Source organism: Nannobrachium achirus (genome assembly GCF_963921795.1).
Source record: "Nannobrachium achirus genome assembly, chromosome: 19".
In the NCBI taxonomy this organism is placed as follows: domain Eukaryota; kingdom Metazoa; phylum Chordata; class Actinopteri; order Myctophiformes; family Myctophidae; genus Nannobrachium; species Nannobrachium achirus.
In genome coordinates this window covers 34,380,792-34,403,306 of record NC_137826.1, presented here as the reverse complement: position 1 = coordinate 34,403,306, position 22,515 = coordinate 34,380,792, and the positions used below count along the sequence as shown (strand labels likewise).

Sequence of the window (22,515 nt, the reverse complement as noted above, 5' to 3'; positions counted from 1 at the left end):
AATGGACTTTCACCTGGGGTGAGGGGGTGTCCAGTAAGATTAATAATTTCTGCCTTTAGGAATATGAGCTACTGTGGACTAGATATTAGGGGTTCTACTCTCCATATACTCTTCATAACTCTCCGGACAAACCACACAATGCCCAGCCTCTGAAAACAATACATGCATACATGTAACAGAATAAATGTGAAGGAGTGCAGTGCTAGAACAAGATCACATTGATCCATGGACTACCAGGGTCGTAGTATACGAGAGGGGCCTTTGTCCAGTTCGCCAACCAGGACATCACTGAGAAGGCCCTAAAGAAGCATAAGGAGCGGATTGGACACAGGTGACCAGGCAGTGACAGTGTGGAAATAATCTAGTTAATTTCATGTTTACTGTAGTGCAGATTAGATGCAAATACTGAGCGTGTAACACATATACGATCATTTCCGTGGTAATTACTTGTTTCAACTTTGACGGCAACGTGTCTTCCCAGTTCCCACCAGTTTAGTTTATCTACTGTAAATTGCAATGCTTGGTGCCAAAGCAGACTACAAAAAAACACTTTATAGCTTTATACAGTGAGTACACCAGATTTACAAACAGCGCATTAGCAAAAATTGTTTAACAGCTAATACTGTATATTTTCTTGCAGTGGTAAGAAACCATCCAACATAGTAATCCTCCCCATGGTCTCCACGTGAGACCTAAGTATCATTAGGAAAACCAGGAAACAGATCTTAGTTCAAAAGAATTATCTTCAAGACTGGCTACTTTATCTGTGGAAGATCCAGTCAGTTTGTGTTTACAGGGCACGCGATAGGTGAAGATAGCCTGATGACCTCTGCTCGCTATATTATTCAAGATGAGGTCGGCACGTGACAAACTCAGCAAAGATTGTGTGTGGCTGCAGCTAGTGTGTGTGTGTGTGGTGGGGTATTCACTTTCCCATGTTATGACACGGCTCTTGTAACGCACCACCACCACCACCTTTGGTTACCCAACAGATGCTCTGTGCCCGTGCCTACCATCACTGCAGTGAGGAGTAGGTCAAAGAATCAGAAGGGTAATCAAGTATGCAACTACTTTTGGAGTGAATTACTAGCAATGCCAGGATCTGTACATTACTTAGGATGCCAGAAAATAATGGATAAAAATAGGTAGCTACAAGGGCTTTTAGATACAAAATATGTTTGACCAACCTTTTTCATAAATTTTAGGTACAGCATTCCACGATGAAGAGCCTTAAAGGAGTAGTTCACCCCCAAAATGACTTTTTTTCTATTGATTAGTCACGCCATGGAAACTAGAGTTCAATAGTATTTTTTAGTTTTTTGTCACATTCCTAAGACAAAAATGTGATAACAATAAATTTACCCCCATTCGTTCCGGATGGGGACCCGTTTCGAAACGGGTCCCCATCCGGAATCAATAGGGGGAAATTTACTCAAATCAAATTTTTGTCTTAGGAATGTGACAAAAAATATTATTGAACTACTCCTTTAATGCTATAATTTGATAAGAGAACAAGGCCAGCACTTAATGCCCTTTGTAAACGTTGATTTGACTCACCCAGCTATATAACGGACATGTTGTATGATGAGGCAAATCCATCCATCCATCCATCCATCTTCAACCGCTTATCCGGAATCGGGTTGGGGGGGTAACAGTTCCAACTGAGACTTCCAGATTTCCTTATCCTGAGCAACTTCCTCCACTCCCTCTGGGAGTATACCGAGGCGTTCCCTGGCCAGTTTGGAGATATAATCCTTCCTAAACTTCACAAACATTACTGAGCACTGTGCTCGTTCTAACCAAAAATGGTTTCATAAAATTGGCAAGGTAAACATGTACCAAGACAACACAGAATAACTTGGTGAACAAAGATTGTGAGTACATTTCAAGAGAACATGGTTTGCACAAGATTGATTCTCATCTTTTCTATGTCAGGTTCCAAATGTTCTTGCTACAGTATACTATACACATGCCTTTTTTGAACAACCTCTTCACTTCAATTGTTCACAGAATGGATGGACAGATAGATGACATGTAGGAATTGCTTTAATGAAAATGACTGAAACAACAAATCAGCTTCAATGACAGTGCACTTCAACATACAAATGTAAACCACTAGGGTGTGTGCATGTGTGTGCACAGCACACCCACAATTGAATAGGCAATAGTGGAATACTGCAGCAAGATAAAATATACAATCAAGCCAAAAGTCCTTTCAAAACAAAAACATGTTGTCATCGTGTTTAGAATTAAACAACCTTTTTTTAGTTGACCAAAGGTGAAAGTTTGCTAACATTAAACCGTGCATGGAAAGGGAACAGCTAAGCATCACTGCCGCAGAGGAAAAGTCGCAGTACTCAATGATTCTTCTTTTCTTCGTCCTTTTAGTTTTGGACCAGAACCGAGGATTGCAAAATGATGCCAATGTATAACAGTCGAGTTTCAAATGCAACCAGGCAACAGAAAACAATGAATATGCATCACTGATCTTTTTCTGGACAACAGGATCTTCTCATCACTCTTCTGAACGCGTGTCTGTGAGGGTATTGTCGTATCAATGGGCTCTCCTAGACAGCAGCATCTCTCTGATGTTATCCTCGGCTTCCTTTACACTCCGCTCAAGGTACACCTTCTTTTGCTGTAGAAATTACATTAAACACACAAAACAGAAAGAAATTACTTTGACTCGAAATGGTTTGAAATTTCTCTACAGGGTGCTGTATTGTGCTCACTGGGCAAGACAAGCCGAACACATTACTCATAAGCCACTTTTACACAGGAAAAGAAGTGTCTTAGGATGAGTAATGTGTTCACACCAATATTGGTGTGAAGAAGAGCAGTCTTTAATGTGGACTTTTTTTACGCTTCTGTGTGCTTTTACGAAGCATGCCAGCATTCTGCAATCAGCGGCATGTAGCCGCTGTTTGTAGATGCTATACATTCACAACTTTACAACATACAGACACAAAATGGACTACCAAATACAGACCACAGTTATAAGCTCCGGTACTGAAGGTACTGAAGCATTTGCCTTTGTTATCAAAAGAATATTTACTATCCAAATTAAAGGGAGAAAGGCCCCCCATAAACAATATCTATAATTTAAAACAATTGCTCTGAGCAACTGTGGTCTGGTTGATAAGCAGTGCAACTCCATTCATTGCACCAAAGGACCTTTTGTTTTGGTGGAGCATATATTAATTCATTTGTTGGTCTATTTGAACTGCTGCTACTGTATGTAGTCTTACCGTGCGGTACATGAAGACTCCTGTCTGGACCGGTGATAAATGATAACGTTAAAAGTTGATTGAGTTACTGTTTCTCCCTATAGCCCTGAAACATGACGGTAGTATTTAACGACCGTCATAGATCCACCTCAACCTGGTGTTGGAGCAGTTTAGCCACACGTACGTCTACACACAATTAACACAAACGTTCAGATTAAATAAATAAATAAAGTGCTTACTGAAGGCTCACGGATGTCACAATATGGTACACTCAAGGAGTATCTTCTGTATTGTTTAATAAGATGCATTTAAATCCGACCGTCGCCATTTTCTAAAAAGGTTTTAACGTATTAGAGTGGGGTACACCTCCCAACCAATGGGGTCTTGTAAAGAGAAAAATTAGAACATGGTCGTCGATAAGATTAAAATGCTTCTAATTAAACAATACAGAAGATAATGGTAATTCTGCTTAAGCATACCATGTTGTGACATCCCTCAGCCTTCAGTAAGCGCTTTATTTTTTAAATCTGAAAACTTGTGTAGAAGTGGCAAATTGGCTAAACTGCTCCACACCGTGGTCGATCCATGAGTGTTTCAGGGCTATTTCTCCCTCTAACATTTCCGTTTTTAGTTAATTGAAATAATGTCATGCACATTTTTCCAGTGCATAGCCTACTGCAGGCCTTGTTGACTAGATTTAGGAGACATTTTGAAGCTTTTCCTCCTGAAATGATCTATTATTACATGTGAAAAAGCGGTCATAACATGTTTTAACCACCTCCAGCTCCTTAATCTTCTCATCTGCTGTCTTCTGTTTCTCTTTCAACTGGTTGTTAATCTCTTCTTTGGACTGGAGAATGAACCTGAGGCAGAACAGAGAACACACACATTTATACTAGACAGAGGGTTATTTTCATAATCCACTAAAGCTAAAATAAGCCCTGGACCAATCTGTATGATAGAGAATGCTGAGGTTGTTTTTTGCACAGGATGGGTGCTACAATGACGACTTACATGCGTCCAATGCCCTCGTACATGCGCGTGTTGTCGGGCAGAGAGGCGATTTCGGCATGAGTCAGGTTGGCGTGCTTCTTCACGTGGCTCAGCTGTTCTACCTGCAGGTCGGCCAACTTCACCTTCTGCTGCGTGTCGATCATCTTAGCCTGCAGCTCCGTGAAGGCCTGGAGGTGGGCGGGTAGACCATTCAGTTAACTTCAGTAATTCATTGACCCATTAAAACCTGTGTCATTTGAGATCTTATAAATAAATTACATTCCCAACAATTACCATTATGACTTGACTTGATTTGCCTTAGTTAACAGGGAATTCATAATGCAAAATGATTAAATAAATGAAGGCCAGATAATTACTAAATGCATCTATCTGCCATAATCCCAGTTTTTCAATTCAAAAGGATCAGTAGATGTGGGGTAGCCAAGATAAAGACAGTACACTTGTAGTATATCATGTATTATGTTGTCCCAAAGTTGCCTATTTAAGAAACCATAACAGCTTTGATTGACTGGTGGAAATTAATACGCAAAAAAGGGGTATTTGTACTTGAGTATTTCCAATTTCCAATTTACTTTTACAACTACATCTCGGATTCAAATATTGTACTTGTAGATCTGCTATTTTCAAACATTTTGTACTTTTACTTTTGGTGCTGCCTTGTATTTTTTATGCCAATATTTCTGTACTTTTACTCAAGAACATTTTGAATTCCGGACTTTTACTTGTAAAAGAGTATTTCTAAATACTTACTTAAATAAAACATTTGATTACTTATTACACCACTGAGAATAGCTTTGAATAATGTAATACTTTAGTTAAAATGATTGCATGATGACTAGTACAGTAGCATGTCTTTGTCGTGCATTTGTTCTTTAAAACGTCACCGTGAATGCAATGCAAGCTTTGCAAAACCTTGTTTTAAACATAATACTTATGTGCAACTACAATCTCATGTCGAATCATCGGTCGCCTCGGGGGGATAAATGAATGAAATCATTGAAAGTTTACCTTTTTTAATTCGAGGTCTACGGGCGCAGCCATGATGGATAATTTAAGGGCGTAACACAGCTACAGCGCATGCGCAAATCTCTATGGGGAAACACGAGGGAAAGTGAGCATATCGCCCTCCAGTGGCTCATCCGATTGCCTCATAAAAAAAGTACTGTACTACAATGTTTTATTATTAAATAATAAAACATTTACTGCAACGTAGAAATACTGTGTTACAAGTGAAAGTTTTGATTTCTAAATTTTTACTTGAGTATTAATAGTACAAAAGTATTGGTATCAAAATGTTCCTAAAGTACCAATAGTAAAAGTACTCATTATGCAGAATGTTCCATTTCACAAATGTAGCCACAAATCTTTAGAAAATAGCAGATCTACAAGCTCACAATGCATTGCAGTGAGCTTGTAGATCGGCAATTTTCAAATGGCCTAAATGTATTGGCTGGAGTTGTAAATGTAGGTTTTGTAATAATTACAAAATCTACAAAATAGTAGTAGGCTAACTAAATGTTTAAAATAAATGTTCTAAGTTTGGATCCGAGATGTAGTGGAGGTAGAAGTAAATTGGAAATTGGCCTACTCAAGTAGGCCTACAAATAAATAACTTAGTCACAATTTCTGTATTTTCCCCACACAGTAATGGATTTATCTTTGTTGTAGGAGTCCTGGGCTCATCTTCGAGGGACGATTTGCCATTAGGCAAGTTACAAAGTGCAAGATCACAGCCATGAACCCTAGTCAACAAATGACTAATTAAGGGTCGATGGTCAATGAACAGTCATGCAAGCAGAGTGCAAAGAAAAGTGCTACGAAGCAAAACATATGGTAAACATCAAGCTTCTGTATAAAAAAACATAATATGAATAAATAACATTCTTAGCATGTGGTCAAGCAAGCCAATAGTTCACTGGTCAGTGGTCACAATACAATATAACTACATTGTATACTATTTGAAAATTCTACAGACCTGTTGTCTTCATTATTTCTGGCCTCCCTAGATGTCGAACTTCCCACTGGGCCTGGCCCTAGGCTATTATTCCCACACATGCAAGTATGTAGCCTAACAGAGAAACAAGTTGTGCTTGTGTAGATGTAATTGTTCTTCTTCCATCCACCTGGCCTAACTGGAATCGTGTCACAGTTCGGCCACTTAATTCTGACTGGTGGATCCTGAGGCATACCAATACCAAGTCCTTAGTCGGCCCTGTGGTCTCTTTCCAGCTGGACGTGTATAGTAATTCTATAGGGACCATTCAGGACCAGGAGGCATAGCCTGGTAAACCATCCTGGTCGCGAAAATTCACATCATGGATCTTCTACAGAACTGTCTGTCTCCAAGCGCTGGGTGGGTGTTTTGCGGAAGCCAAAGCAAAGAGCCACAGCACTCAGGGCCCTGTGATTGACAGAAGCTGATTGGTTCCTCCACTTTAATTCTGCAAAGCTCTCGGGGTCAGACTGATCTGCAGAAGACTCATGATAATGTGAATTCACGTGACCAGGACGGTTTACCAGGCTACAGGAGGCATGCCCGAACCAGCTCCTTTCCACGTAGGCACGTAAAGGAGCACCTATTCTACCGAGTCTCCCCCGGATTACGGAGCTGTTGCACAAAGCAATCTGACCCCAGGCTACATTTGTGCACCTTCTCCCTTTAGTTTCATTTTCTGAAACTCTCCCAAACAAACATTAAATTAATGTGAATAACAAATTATTCTTAATCCAAGTCAAATTAAGCATGCAGGCCCGGATGGCTAGGGTAGCTACTCTACCCTTTTCCGGACAAAAAGGCAACAAATATCTTAAAATCATGCACAGAATAGAAATTCAGATGGATTACAAGTCTGTCTGTTGCACAGAGTTCACTCACACTCAAGACATAACATACACAGCATTGGTATCAATGTTTATTTAAGACAGCCGAACAAAGAAACAAGTGGGTTTTGTAAAAGTTATGACAATAACTGTTTAAAAGATCCGCTACTCCTTCCACTCTCAAATGAGCTGTGCGCTTCATTACAACAATGTCTTCTATAATAGACATTCTCTCAGTGTAATACATTTGGTTGTGTTAGATGCAAAGTAAAGTAATCAATACAGGGAAAAAAGATGTGACCTAAATAAAAAGGGCAAATCTTTGTACATGTAAAATGGTATAAGTGTATTTGAAGTATGTCATTTCAAAACTTTCTTCCAGTTTGTGAATTAGCTGTTCCAACTAGACATACGCATTCATTGAAAATCACACTTTTAAAAAGCGGAGTCGCAAAACAAAAACACTAATACGGAACCAGTGGGAAACCAAGGAACCAAAAAACACAAAAATCCTGTCTTCATTTTAACCACTTAAACCCTTCACTGACCAGGGTCCCACAGGGGCCTATCCTTGGCCCACTAATTTGTCTCTCTAGAGTCTAGAGTCTAAATCACTTTGCTGAAAATAGCCAATATGCAAACTCACAATGTGTCGATTACACCCATTTTGACCAGAATAGGGACACTGGGGTTCAAGTGGTTATATTTTGATAACGCCAGTGGACCAGTGGAAGAATAGCAGACACATGGTGGGCACAGTTGTCCATGTCCAATTAGAGAGGACCACTGACGGTCTCATCAACATTGATGCTACTGTAACAAATGAGAAAAGTTTTGACATGACTAAAAAAAATTGAATAGTAAAAACTGTAGGGTTCCAACACGTTTACCATCTTTCCCAGACCAACATTTTCAGACAATACGCTAAGTGGGGGTAAACAACAGGATGTTTTATTTTCTGTCCTCATGTCTAGTTTGGGGATGACACATCTGTGCATCTTGTCATGTGTTGTGTTAAACAATAATCCTTCCCTCCACAGCGTAGAAAAGGCCCAAGCAAAAAAAAAAAAAAAAGAATGAAAGAAAAGGGGAAAAAAAAATATATATTAGAACTGGTTGAGACTAGCTTGATAAAACCAGACAGACATTACAGGATGTAATCAAAATGTACATGTTGAGGGAAAAAGTCAATATTCTTTAAATACCTGAAATGCATTCCAAGGATGGTACCAAACTGGTATTCTGGTACCAACCTGGTATTCTGTTAATTAAATGCATTAAAAAAGGGCAGGAAAAGAAAAACCAACACACACAAACAGGTTGGTACCAGAATAAAAATCTAAGCTGTACAAAAATCTGTCTAAACTAAAAATACCCCTCCCAAATGACACATGGCACCTGTTGAGGTATCACAGAACCTTACACATGGATGAGTTGGGACATGGGCATACGATATACAAAGTAATTTGGTAGCTTAGTAGTTAAGTTCCCAAAAATCGAATGTCACGCTGCGAGGTACAAACTAAAAAAAAGATTTTACTAGGAAAAAAAGAAGAAAAACACAAATAAATACATATTCAAGCTAATTGAGTTTTCTTTAAAAATCATCAGAAGCATCCGAGTCTATTGGACTGTTGTCCCAACTCTTTCAAATTTAAAGTTCTGGAGTACCCATCTGGGACTGGGTTCCAATTCCCTCTGAATTCAATCAGTCCACAAGGATTTACTTTAAGCATTCAAATACTGATCAATCATTGGCAGGAGAAAACCAACAACCTAACCTAAGTCATAAGAAACACTCCATCATCTGTCACACAACAAGGTGTTCGGAATTGAATGAAGCCAAGTGAATCGACCCCCAGCCCCCTTCCATTGCCATGGTTACATGCCCCATCCCCCGTTCATGCTGCGGCTGTTGCCATAGTAACTGCTGCTCATTCCGCCCTGGTTACCTAACAAGAAGGAGGAATAGATACATCAGGATCTCTAAGTAATAAACAAACAAAAATAGTCCTAGTACAATAGTAACAGTATTTAGAACCAACTTTTAACATAGTTCTAAGAGAGAATGTATACAAGATAAACAAGTGAAATTATGGTTGTTCATATAATCAGGAGAGAGAATTTATACAGGATAAAGAAATGAAATTGTAAGTGGTGAAATAATACATTAGCAGACAAATCAATGCTGATAATCCTGATTGAATGAAATTGATCATCCACCTGAAAATGTATTTTCAGCTTACTAAAAAACTAGAGACAGGGAGACCCCTGTTACTGTACAAACACTTTATAGAAATTTGATTACAATAATACAATATGATACTTCTGGGGAAATAGCCAAAGTTTAGGGATAAGGGCTAAGGCATGGGCGAAAATATAGCCGTTTATAACCTACATGCCTACACCAATAACCTATTTGAGAGAGAGATCAGGGAGTTGGTGCTTACTGTAATCATTGTAGCCCCCCATGCCAGAATTGTTGTTGTAGCTCCCAGAGTAGCCCCCTCCCATTCCTTGGTTACCGTAAGACGACTGGTTACCTAGGAGACGGATAACATTGCAATATGGGTATTTAGCAGGTGCTCTTAAGAATCCAGATTGACTTCTGGGCAAGCAAGGTAAATAAGCACATGCATACAATGCAAATTTTATAGTGAAACTAGGATACCAAGTAAACTATGAAACCGTAATCTAAATTTGTGGTCTAGAAAAGAAGAAAAAACTAAGAAACAAACATGCGAACAAGGATCAGGCCTTGAATGTGTGGGGATGGCGTGCCTTTGGTTCAGTCAGTGTTTTTTTTCTTCATGTTTGGCCATAGCAAACACCAAACTGTGCATTGGGCACTGTGGCACTAAAATAATACATATTCCAAATGACACGTTTCTTACATTTCTCATCAGCCACCGTGATTGTGAGTTATTGCATTGTTTGTAATGTCAGAATTTAGCTTAAATACATTCAGTGATTGTCAGGCTAATCTTTCTTGAGACCTACCCATCATCTGGCCCCCATAGCCGCTGTTACTGCCCCCTGCTGTTGAGTTGAGGAACAGCTCCACATAACGATGCTCTGTAGAAGACAAGACATGGATTAGGAATGTAGGGGCAATTGGATTGAAGTTTGGATTTCCCATGATTTTCCTTACGTTTCCTGTTAACTTTCTGCAACCCTGAATGTATACATTTTAACAAATGTATTTTTTATATTTATATGTATTTCAAAACGACAATATTTGTTTATAGCATCAACCATTTTGTCTGGAATAATTATATTTCCGGAGCTGCAAAGAGACTCACGCATGTTGGCCTTGTCTTTGGACATCGCCGCCACGGCGTCTTCATGTGTGGCAAACTCCACATCTGCCTCCCCGGTCACCCTGCCATCGTGTCCCACCTCGATGTGCACACGCACAGGGTTCAGAGGAGAGAAGAACTGCATAAAGAGCACACCACACACACAGACAGGGCTATTAATTAAAGGAAAAAGACACAACACAACTTGAACTGAGGGTTCACGGTTGCCCCTCTCCCCCAAAAGATGGATGGATATTTCATTCATTCATATGCATGTGTGTGCATGTATACAGTATGTGAGGGTTAATGCTCACGTTGAATATGTCCGTCTCGGAAGCTCGGTAGGGCAAGCCTCTCATGTGGACACAGTGTCCTGTTGTACTCTGGAAGCTAGAACCACTGTCACTATAGCGATCTGAACCACCTAGAGCAAGAGAAGAGTGGGAAGAGGAAAGTTATTTATATACACAAGAGGTGCAACAGACCAAGTGACCCGGAGTGAAGTGACGTCTTCTTGCTGAAGGAGTTTCGCCTTTGACTTTTTTTTTTTCTTACAGGGCGATTTCTAACGGATCTTGCCAAAGCGGTCTAACTGCTCCTCACCTCCGTACCCACCCCTCCTCATTCTGTCGTAGGAACCTCCTCGGCTCATGCCGTTGTAACCTCCCCCTCTGCCTCCTCCCCCCGGCCTGTCGTAGGGTCCTGGCCGCTGCATGCCTCCCATGGCTTTACGAGGAGGCTCATAGTGGGTCCGCACCTCTGCCCGGCTCGACTTAAAGATCTCAATGTACCTACAGACACATAACACGTAAAGTATTTATATAAGCTGTATATATTTATATGATATCGTCAACATTTACCATATACTGCAGTCAGTCACTGCCACTATTGGCCTGGAGAGGGTGTACACAACCGCGTGCCTCCTCCAATACACAACGCTTCTTTTTCACCTGACAACGAGGAGTGTCACTGGGAGTTTGCCTTTTCTAAAATCTTTTGTAGCCAGATAAATTGAAGATCTCTGCCAACCAATACATTTGGTGACATTTAAATTAAATGTAGGGGCTTTTAAAACCGGAGAAATCCTCTGCTGACAAGACTACTGTACTGCTTTGAAAACAAAACCTGATACCATCCCGATATGAAGGACTGCATCTTTTTATAATACAAATACAGTATCTGTTCTGCAATGCATTTTTTTTCCCATCCAGATCAAGTCATTTAATTTAGATGTAACCACCAGACCAAAAGGAGGGAAAGGGGGGTGGGGAGGTATCTCTGATAGAGCTGGCACACAAGCTACTAGTTTTACAAAGGAAACAATCCTCTGCTGGCTTCCCATCTGTGTGTGTACACTGCCAAATGTGTTCATTGGAGTGCTCTGCCAAGCGGAGACAGCTGCTGGGAATTGACCCCAGGTCTCTCTGTGGTGGTGGGTGAGTGTTTTACCATTATACCCCTCCAAAAAATCTCTTTCTTGATTTTTGTATGCCTGCATGTGCTGTTATGCTGTTGTAAAGATATTTTTAGAAGCAATGTAGGCTAAAATGACCATGGAAATGATCAGATATGGGCTGCAAGTTATCGTTTCCACACTGTAACTGTCTGGTCAGTCACCTGTGTCCAATCCGTTCCTTATGCTTCTTTAGGGCCTTCTCAGCGATGTCCTGGTTGGCGAACTGGACAAAGGCCTCTCCTGTACTACGACCCTGGTAGTCCATGGGCAATGTGATGCCATTGGGAACAATCTCCAATCCTTTACAAACACAGAGTCAGACAGGTATAGATTACATTGAAAAAAGCCATTTCCAGATTGCCACAACAAACAGAGAAAGCTTAGAGACAATTATATTACAACTACAATAATGTATAAATAATACAGGTTAAATGAAATACTAAACAGAAATTAAAAATCATATGAGGTAGAAACAGAAACCATGTCCGAGAAGGATTAACAGCTAAATCCTCCATGTTAATTTAGCATGTGTAACATGGACCTAATGGTCCATTTCTCAGAGTTGAAGGAAGTTAATATTGCTGTGTGAGAGGGAAGGAAAAGGTAGCGTTCCTTACCAGAGAAGAACTGAACAATCTCCTCCTTGCTGCAGCCAAAGGGGAGACCTCGCAGGCGTACCAACCCCTCACCCTCGGGCTCTGAAGAGCCTGGGCCGGTGTGCTTCAAAACCCAGTCCATCTCCACACTGTTGGATTTAAACACTGCCCACACAGACACACAGAGAGTATAACAGTTTCAATTTAGGGTCCATCATATTAATAAAATATACAACAAGTGTCACATATCATTCTCAACCCAGTCCTAATTCCCGCAAAATGTCCAATCCACATACCCCATCTTATCATGCAATGTGTTGTGATGTTTCTGTGCTCCTTCCTTCACGCAACTTATTTTTCTTACTTTCAATTTCATGATTCACTCTCCTGTAAACCTTGTCATTTCTCTTTTCTTCAAATTTTCCTTTGTGAACCTGGGATCTCTGCCGTTTCCTCCCATGCCCCTGTATTTCCTTACCTTCTACATATCTGTGTCCCAGGGTCTCTCTGTCCTTCTTACAAGCCCGTTTTAGGTCTTCTTCACTCTCCATCTCGACGAATGCCTCTCCGCTGGGTCGGCCCTCTCTGGTGTAGGTGAAGTGGATGCTGCTACCATTATCAGCCACTTTACAGTCTGAAACCAGTTAAATCAATTTGGTTTATATACAAAAAAAAAAAAAAAAAAAAGATACATACAACATACAACGACCTTCTACCCCACCCACAGGGATTAACAATCATCAGGTTTATTCCACAGACAGACCGCAGTGACTAAATGCACGCTCACCAGATTGTGTTCTTCTTATCTAGGCAGTTAGAAGACGAGTGTCTGATGACCAGAGAGGTCTGATTATGTTACAGACAGTGAACTAGTGTAGTACCAGGCATATAACAGACTGAATGCCTGACACACATTAACGTACTGTATTAGTTAATAACATTTTTGAAAAGTCTGTTACTTGGATACCATGCATACCACTGCAGTTGTTGGCCACTTCTTTTTTTTTAAAGGCTTTTATACCTTTATTGATAGTTCAGTAGACCGACAGGAAATGGGGAGTGACATGCGGCAAAGGTCGTCCGGATCGGGAATCGAACCGGCGACGCCGCGGCAACCATGCCTAAGTGGTATGCGCCTTGACCAGTAGGCCACCAGACGCCCCTGTTGGCCACTTCTTAACCTAACTAGTACCTACACATTTTTGAGCGGTGGTCACAACGCTCCTATACGTGGCCGTGTGTGTGGGTCTGTCTGTCTGCGTGTCTGTCTGTCTGTCTGTCTGTAGCCTGCAGTAACCTTTTCTGACCACACATGTTAAGGGAGGGGCGCTGTTGTTCAGGCCAGGCCAGGCCAGACCAGGCACACACACACACGCACGCACACACACACAGGGGGGAAGGGGGGGGGGGGGGGGGGGGGGGGGGAACCACCGCTCAGTTCACACGGGTGTGATTTTTTAAATTACTCTACCCATTAAACATTTTATGATGCATTTTTCTTACCCGAGAAGAATCTGGAAACCTCTTCCAGGGAGCAGGACCATGGCAGACCCCTTATCCTCACCACATAGCCCTCATCAGACATCCTCACTCTGCTGCCCTGAAAAATATGAAGAGACAGATCCATAGTTAGAGGCTAAATCAGCTAAAGACAGTAAAGCCTACCTACACCCCCCTAAATGTAGAAAACACATGAAAGGTAAACAATAGACACCGTTTCGTAGTACAGACCCCTGGGGATCCCAGTCAACAAAATAGAAGGGTTTTTTAAGACATGGATCATCCATGTCTTAATTTGGGTTCCATCCATGATGGATGGAACCCAAATCGCCATCTTAAGTTTCATTCATACTCCAAGGTGAGGTGAGTATCTACTCACCTTTTGTCTGTAGCTATGTTGTAGTTTTCTGACTTTAGAAAGAGTTGCTAACTACTCTACTCACCTAAAACTGGAGTATGAATGAGCCTTAACAGTCTACTACTGTCTTGCAGTGCCCCATGACTGGTGGGCCAAAGTAAGAGCCATGCCATAACTACCATCATTTGATTAATAGCGTTTTTGCACCCCAGGTTGTGATGGTTTGATGTGCAATCAGTTACTGATGCACACACACATAATATGTAGGAGTAGCTGAAGGCATAATTATTTTCCCCCTTGGAGGAAATATTATTTCCTCCAAGGGGGAAAATAATTATGCCTTCAGCTACTCCTGCCACACAAAGGTAGGTAGGGGTGTACCATAACTTTGTTTTGTCCTGCCACATTAACCATTACCATTAAGCATGGCGCCCCCTATTGAAAAGACACATTTGTTCAAGGTGAAAATATATGGAATTATAGGCCATTTTCTCCTATTATCTTATTGTGCGTCTTATTCTCTGACAAATGGGCGGTAAATCATAAGTACATTTCGTTTTCACATTATACATGTATTCAGTCAAGCATTGGTTAGCTACATTGCTAACGCCGAATCACAAACCGATTTACATTTAAAATGTTTTAATAAATAAAAACAGACATTATGCAGAAATTGTTGTTTTGCTAACTTTTATGACTCCGATTAACATGCGTGTTTGGAGTAAATTGAAACCAACTATGTTTTTTATTATGCTACCGGTTAGCCCCGGTTAGCTAGCCTAGTGGAATGAATGGGTTAGCGAAGATGCTAACGGCTGGGACACAAAGGCCGTTAATCAAACAAACAATAACAAGCACCCCTAAAGTCCACAAGTACGAACCCACGCGTGTTTTATACAACATTTAGAAGAATCGGACATACAGGAAGCGTGTATTATAAACCATAATGAACTTTTAACACAAAGCAGCGTGCTGCCTGGTCGGCACACAAAGACACACGCAGGCCTCACGCACAAACACACACACACACACACACACACTAATACAACATTTACGTTTGATAATTTTACATGCGTCTGTTAACTTGTTTGTGGCTTTATTTTTTACGATAAATTAAAAACGCGTGCATGTTTTAACAGAGACACGTAGAAGACAATAAAACGTACAATTACCTTGGTCAGAAATGAAATGTTTTTCGGCGTGGCGCTTCTCCCGTTTCCTTGTCTGCGACGACACTGCGCATGTGTAGTGTACCGACTCAACGGAGGAATACTTCCGGTCCGTAGCCTTGTACCAAGATAGTAGAGAAAGCAGAGAAAACCAGTCTACAGATGGCTCTTGCCAAGTTGCCTGGGTGGGTAAACAGTGGTAGCCTGAAGTAGTGTTTTATTTTAAACTACTAAAAAGCGTGAAAGCGTCAAAGCAAAGCATTAGCATTGAGAGGCAGGTCCAGTCAGTGGGCGGTGTCTCTGGCCGGGGGGGGGGCAGGCCAGCACAGTGGCTCAAGATTTATAGTGTTGTTAAAATGTTTCAAAAACATTTCTCAGTGACTATTTTATCTACTAGCAGATCCTAAAAGGTTAAAACACTTGAGGCACACACTCACTTTTCCGAGCTGTACATTAGCCTACATAAAACAAAGACAATTGCTTGAATTGTTGCTGAACAGTTTTGTTGAAAATGGTTAGTTCTCAAAGTGGATTTCCAGCCAGGGACTTTGTGGGTTACTTTGTGGGGGTCTAAATTGAGCCATACAAGTCTGTAACTCTGACAGTGTACAAATGTCAATGTACAAATACATTTGTACACTGTCAGAGTTTAGGGGAGACCTTGACATTTGAAGGTTTGAAAAACACTGCAGCAGCAAGGGAAGGCTCTCTCGTCACTGAGCCAACCATTTTGATGGATTTTGACCCTAACAGCAGTACAAAGAGTAGGTGATCTTCATCCAGAGCATCTTGGTCCCAGCTCAGGCCCAACCCCCTCAGGAAGTGGACGCTCTTTAGGCGCGGACTTCGATTCATGTTTTGTGCTTCAGTTGGAACCCGCGCATCTTCAGCTTGTCGCTCTGTACTAGCACTAGTACTCTCTAATAATAATCTGAGACAGCTGCTGCTCTCTGCTCGCTGCTACACAATGGCAACCCCGCCGAAAAGAACTTGTCCCAGTCCTAGTTTTGACAACAGCTTCGAGAAAAGAGCGAAGAAGATATCAATTGAAGGAAATATAGGTGAGTGACTACTTGTGGTGATTTAAAACAGACGTGTGCCAAATGAAGTAATCATACATCATGACATGAACGTGTACTTAATATGCTGTTTTAATGCCCTTTAAACGACGTAAAACTGATCCAATGTGTTCGTGTTAACGTTAATATTCGCTGAAATAAATTGTGTGAAATGAATCTACGATTCTACGTGTTTTACAGGACCATAACAAACTATCCCGCCCTGATTCCCCCGAGTCTCATGCATGGCGCCAAATTTCGCATTCTTTAATGGATTGTATGCATCATAAATGCAGATACACCCACAAACAATGCGAAATGTAAAGCTGTGTTACTGTGCGTCTTTGAACAATAATGATTAAAATATTAAGTGCAACTTCCTGCCCTACTTTTTATGCGTTAAAGTGGACCTACCCTCCCCTGCCCCTTCTTTGTATATACTTACTGTTTGTTTAGACTTACTGTTTTCTTTTTTGTTTTTCTTTACATATCTACTGCATAGTACTGTGTTCTATTTGTCTGTCATTCAATGTTATATGAGATACTTTAATGGTTTCCTGTGGAAATAAGCTTAGTCTTTTCATGGATCTCCTTTTAGTAGACCTTGTACCAGTGAACTGTACCGTCATGAAACTGTACCTTTTCCTATGCAAACTTCTAATAAAGTCTTCAATCAATCAATCAAAACTGAAGCTCCAGGCAGCTTCAGTCTGACAATCAGGCTATTTTGACGTCTATTAATAGATTATCAACTATTTCTATGTAGTCTTTCATTGTGTTGCATTCATTAACTTGATTGAATTAATACTTTAGAGGTTTGCATAGGAAAAAGTACAGGACAGTGCAGTTCACTGTTACAAAGTCAACTAAAAGGATATAGACAAGAAAGCCGTTAGCATTGGGGTCCAGTTGTAGACTTACTCATCAATTCCTACAACATTAAATGACAGACAAATACAACACAGTAGGCTACTATGCAAAAAAATATAAATGTAAGAAGGATAACAAAATAAGAAATGCATTCACAGCAAAAAGGTCAGGGGGAAGTACTACAAGGTTGGTAGGGCATTCCACATTTTTGCTGCATAGCAGGAGAATGACTTTAATCCTTTGTTTGAGCCAAATCTGTGTTGGACGTGATTTCTGGAGCTGCCTCGGATGTTTTGGAATTGTTTTGGAAGTATTTTGTCAGGTACATGGGTATCTTAGTGGTTTAGTGTATCTTATACACCAGGCCCATTGCAACTCAAGATGCTGTACACTTCACAGAGGATTATGTGATCAGTCTGGCAATGCCAGGTTAGTAAGGTTAGTAGGTGTATTAAAAGCGTGTCTGTTTAAAGACTACCCAAGTTGTCTTGTCTATGTCCTGAGTGTCTATGTGCACTTTTTCAGCTGCTGGCAAGTCAACGTTTGTGCGTCTCCTTGAGAAAACGTCAGATGACTGGGAGGTGATCCCTGAGCCCATCGGCAAGTGGTGCAACGTTCAGAATAATGATGACATCTTTGAGGTACCAGCTAATGATAAAACTCATTACTATCATGTACAGCAAACACATGCAAATGAGCTTTGGGAGGGGGCAGGTGAACGTGGTGAGTCATATTAGAAGTGGTTCTTGTTATTTTTCCGCAGGAGTTGAGCTCCTCCCAGAAGAGTGGAGGGAACCTGCTTCAGATGCTGTATGACAAACCCAGTCGCTGGTCGTACACCTTCCAGGTCTGTCCCAGTTCCTTCAATGCCAGTGGCTCTCTGCTGCATTATTTTATCTGTGATGACACAATACATCTTGGGGTATTTATTGTTCGTTCGGTTTGGAAGCACATGAGTTTGATTTTAGTTTTGCTGTGCTGCACGGTAGCCTCAATAGATTGGAATGCTCCACTACATGCATACAAGATGACACTGCACACGCTAGGCTTCTGTTTTGTTGGTAACATATTTAGTACAGTAACGGTATAATTCTACATCACACTTAAGAAGACATTAAACAAAGTAAACATGCTGTTCTCTCTCCTCCAGAGCTATGCTTGTTTGAGTCGTGTCCGTACACAAATGCAGCCCCCTTCAGCCAAACTGCAGCAGGCTGAACACCCGGTCCAGTTCTACGAACGCTCTGTCTACAGTGATCGGTAGGGACTTGAGAACGGAGTTGTGTTGTACTGTTGTCATGTATTGTTTCATTTGTTTTTCTTGATTTGCATCTCTTTGTCTCTTGTTCTGTTTTTCTTTCTCGCCTAGTAATTCTCTTTACTTAAACCTGACCTTTATAGCAGATCTTCACAACTAATCGCAGCATGCTGTGAACTTGTAAATCAGCTCTATTCTCTGCGATACAATACTTTTTGCTTTATTGACCCTTCATTGTCTTCCCCTTCCATGTAAATTCTAATTTTCCTTTTTATTATTGCTCTTTGTTTGACCAGTGCTGTCTATCTCTCTCTCCCAACAGGTATGTTTTTGCCTCCAATCTCTTTGAGTCGGGCGACCTGAATGAGACAGAGTGGGCCATCTACCAGGACTGGCACGGCTGGCTGCTGTCACAGTTTGAGTCCCAGATTGAGTTGGACGCCATGATCTACCTCCGAGCTGACCCTCAGGTAGTTGTTAGGGAGTTTGTGTGCAACCTTGTCAAAAGTCAAAACACCTGACAACCCAATTCTGGGCCCCTTGTAGAGAAACACAACAATCATCCTGTTTGCATGCATACATGCAATGTATGTATAAACACTCAGAGATATGAGCTTGTGTAGTTATGGACATGGACATGTAACCAAAACAAGTTATTTCCCTACCTAATTATTCAATTAATCCAGTTATTCATTAGTTTGTATGTGTACAACAACAGTTTTTTTTTCTCATGTTCTTTGCAGAGATGTATGCAGCGGTTGCAGATGCGAGGCAGAGAGGAGGAGCAGGGAATCCCCCTGGAGTACCTGGAACAGTTGCACTACAAACACGAGTGCTGGCTCAACCACAGAAGCACAAAGTCAGTCCTAGGGCCATATGATGTGAACATTTCTAGAATAGTGTCTGTGTTAGAAATGATAAATGCATAGTGTCTAAAGTGTCTGTGTGTGTCTTAATAGGCTTGACTTCGAGTACTTGCACAACCTGCCCATCTTGGTGTTGGACGTCAACGAGGACTTTAAGAATGACCGCATAAAACAACAAGCAGCCATCGATAAGGTGAGTCAGCGATGTCGAGTTAAAATCGTTCACTAAACTTTAAATGACAAGGGAACATGCAGGTTGATAGAAGTTGTGTTAAAGGACATGTGATATAACATGCTCTTCCTTTCTTGTTGCAGGTCACAGAGTTTCTGAGCACGTTGTAGCACTCGACCGACCAATCAATCACCACTGGCTTCTGACTGACGACTCCCCAAAGACCTCTCAGACCTCATTATAAGACTCTGCCTTTATCCGTTACTGTGGTGGCATCGCACTCCCAACAACCACTTTCCAACCAAGCTAGTTCACAAAACCAGTAGCAGAAAGCGTTGTGATTTTAATGACATTAGAAGTTAGTGTTGGGATCCATCTTGGCAATGTAGACACTAGTGTCTTACGTCATGAGTCAAGTTTCTTTCTTTTTTTCTTTTTTTTTCTTCTATCTCTCCTCATTTTTATAGTGCAGCAGACTATATATTTTTAAATAAATGTTCCAGAGTCTTTTATTTTCCTTGAGTAATGGGTCAGTCAGATGTGAGGAGTAGGATTTACATGTATATATGTTTGTGGGTTTGTTTTTATTTGTGTACAGTTGTATTTTATGCAGAATGGCTTTGACTGTACTGCAATGTATGTGAAATGCTAACGACTGGTTCTAATAGATGTCTGTTTTTCAGACATAAAGGCCTGATTTATACTTTGTCATTTGCCTGTCACTTTATGAAAATATCTACAGGCTCGCAGTTCCTTGTGAGTTTAGATTGCTTATTTTCAGCAAATGACAACAGTATAAATTAGGCATTAATCCACATTACTTGGTCTTTAAAAGTACTAGGAAAATGTTTTGCATCCACATTAAATTTGTAAATAAAGACTCAATATAACCGTGGTCTTGAAGAATCTTTAATTATACACAATCCCTAAATGTTAAATGGCAAAACTATATGGTTTCGAATTAAGTTGCTAGTTTAACAACACTTGCAGATTTATGTCAATCTTATCACTGTTGAATATGCCTCTAGTATCTAAAATACTAATTGGATTTTAATGGAATAGCCCTAAAATGTGTTAAGGGCTTCCAGCTGTTGGTGTTTATTGATATACAGCGTATTGTGTGACACTTGATAGTTGATACCGGAGAATAAAGTGTGTATGAATACAAAATCATAATGAGTAAATAATACATAATTGGTATATATATATATAATTTGATACTTTGTACTGTACAAGAAAGATCTTGCATGGTATGTTGTGTGCTAAGGGATGTGATTTATTACTGTTAATAAGCAGTTAATGTACGTGTATCAGTGCCGGTTTGACAGCTTTACTAGATGTTGGACTTGGTACACTGATATAACACACGCTCCTAGGTTAATATTTGATTGGCAGGTCTGTTCATTGAGGCTGGAATGTGAGTTAATTTAAGCAAATCCCCCTTTCCTCCTCGAATTTCTTTTCCCGTTTACCTTTCCACTCTTCTGTATTGTCTTTTTCTGCTTTGAGTGCTTTCATCTCTCCTTTTTTCTGTCCTCTTTTCGTTGCTTTGACTTGTTTTGCCATAGTGTCCTCATCCTAGAAGCATGCAACTGGTTGCCAAGTTATGCATTTCTATACTAAATTACATCCAGCGTCAGAAACAAGGTCCCAGTGTGAAAGTTGTGATCGGAGGGTTGCTCATTTGAATCCCCAGAATGGCAGAAAATCTGCATGGAGCAGTAGAGAGTGATGCTGCTGCCGCCTCCTTTGATGCCAATTGTGAACTTGCCCGTGAGCAAGGCAGTCAACCCACAGCTGGTCCAGTGGAGCTGCACAGTGGCATGGAGAAGAACACCGTATCACTGGGTCGGGACCCGTTTGTGGGTCACGGACATATTATTATGGGTCACTTTATTATTTGTTTCCTAAATTTAGTTTTTAATTATTATTTTAAAACATTTTCAAAACACTAACCCAAAAATAGCTATGTTTTTCATGCGCGAAGCAACACATTGTAAGCCGTTTAACATCTGCTATTTTCACTAGTTTGGGTCCTGGGCAAACGTCTAATCTCTCTTTTGGGTCTTGAGCTAAAAAGTTTGGGAATCTCTGCACTCACTGGATTATAGGGCTGTGAACAAGTGTAGTGTGAAGCAGAATGGTTCTGTGTGTGTGTGTGTGTGTGTGTGTGTGTGTGTGTGTGTGTGTGTGTGTGTCACACGTGTGTGCGATCACGCCCTCTGCCCCATATCAGTTATTAACTGTGCCAATAGATGGACAATTACCGGTTATCAGTGGTAATACTGTGCCCTTTGACTTGCTCTGCGTTTATGGAACACTAAAAATAACCCCATTAGCATTACCCATTGAGATACAGGGACAAAATAACTTTGAACATTCATTCAAATGCTGTGCTTAAGCAAATATTTGAGCCACATGGATATTCCTGAGGTCTTTTCAGCGTAGGCGACTGATTATTTAACGGCTACATTGCAACATCAACCCTTTTGATTTATTACTTTTACTTAAGTAAATACCTTGTGTACGGTATCAGCCCCACCACTGCAGATAAACAAGTAGATATGTGAACAGATAGATCTGTACTTCTGTGCAGTAGTCAGTGGGAGAGTCCTGGGTGGAGCGTTCTGGGGTTTAAAATAATCCCATACAGACACAACAGGAACACATCATCTTGAGATTCACCAGGAAAGGAATCATACGAGACCTGAGATTCAGATGCGCCAACCAAGAAAGTGTTCTTATTGAACCAGGCAAGTTGGATAAGAGGCACAGACTATACAATTAACTAACTCTTTGTGTTGCTTGTCCACTTTGAATAAGGTTGCATGTGGTTTATGCGTGGGAGCTCT

General features: G+C 40.8%; 3 protein-coding genes across 4 annotated transcripts; 1 reads left to right on the top strand and 2 right to left on the bottom strand.

Annotated features, from left to right (window-relative positions):
- Positions 1-2,026: 2,026 nt before the first annotated feature.
- Positions 2,027-5,291, bottom strand: pfdn1 (prefoldin subunit 1). The gene is made up of 4 exons (XM_080749116.1): positions 5,250-5,291; positions 4,242-4,408; positions 4,006-4,090; positions 2,027-2,638 (listed from the first exon to the last, which is right to left on the bottom strand). Exons 1-4 carry the CDS (start codon positions 5,280-5,282, stop codon positions 2,555-2,557), a joined length of 369 nt encoding a protein of 122 aa, XP_080605242.1. The 5' UTR covers positions 5,283-5,291; the 3' UTR covers positions 2,027-2,554.
- A 1,938-nt stretch (positions 5,292-7,229) lies between these two features.
- On the bottom strand, positions 7,230-15,482 carry LOC308303964 (heterogeneous nuclear ribonucleoprotein H2-like). Of its 2 annotated transcripts, none has more exons than XM_080748509.1 (12): positions 15,443-15,482; positions 13,916-14,012; positions 12,891-13,046; positions 12,434-12,577; positions 11,978-12,116; positions 10,964-11,151; positions 10,675-10,784; positions 10,364-10,499; positions 10,062-10,136; positions 9,512-9,604; positions 8,267-8,322; positions 7,230-8,093 (listed from the first exon to the last, which is right to left on the bottom strand). In XM_080748509.1, the coding sequence occupies exons 2-12, from the start codon at positions 13,995-13,997 to the stop codon at positions 8,076-8,078; spliced, it is 1,197 nt and encodes a 398-aa protein (XP_080604635.1). In that variant the 5' UTR covers positions 13,998-14,012; positions 15,443-15,482; the 3' UTR covers positions 7,230-8,075. The 2 variants fall into 2 exon arrangements, with proteins under 2 accessions (XP_080604635.1, XP_080604636.1); XM_080748510.1 differs by having other exon boundaries at positions 10,976-11,151.
- A 924-nt stretch (positions 15,483-16,406) lies between these two features.
- LOC308304233 (deoxycytidine kinase 2) lies at positions 16,407-19,833 on the top strand (the record flags this gene model as incomplete). Its single annotated transcript, XM_080748798.1, has 8 exons — positions 16,407-16,500; positions 17,893-18,008; positions 18,131-18,214; positions 18,518-18,627; positions 18,948-19,095; positions 19,369-19,484; positions 19,585-19,684; positions 19,807-19,833. The coding sequence occupies 8 exons, from the start codon at positions 16,407-16,409 to the stop codon at positions 19,831-19,833; spliced, it is 795 nt and encodes a 264-aa protein (XP_080604924.1).
- Between the last annotated feature and the right edge of the window lie 2,682 nt (positions 19,834-22,515).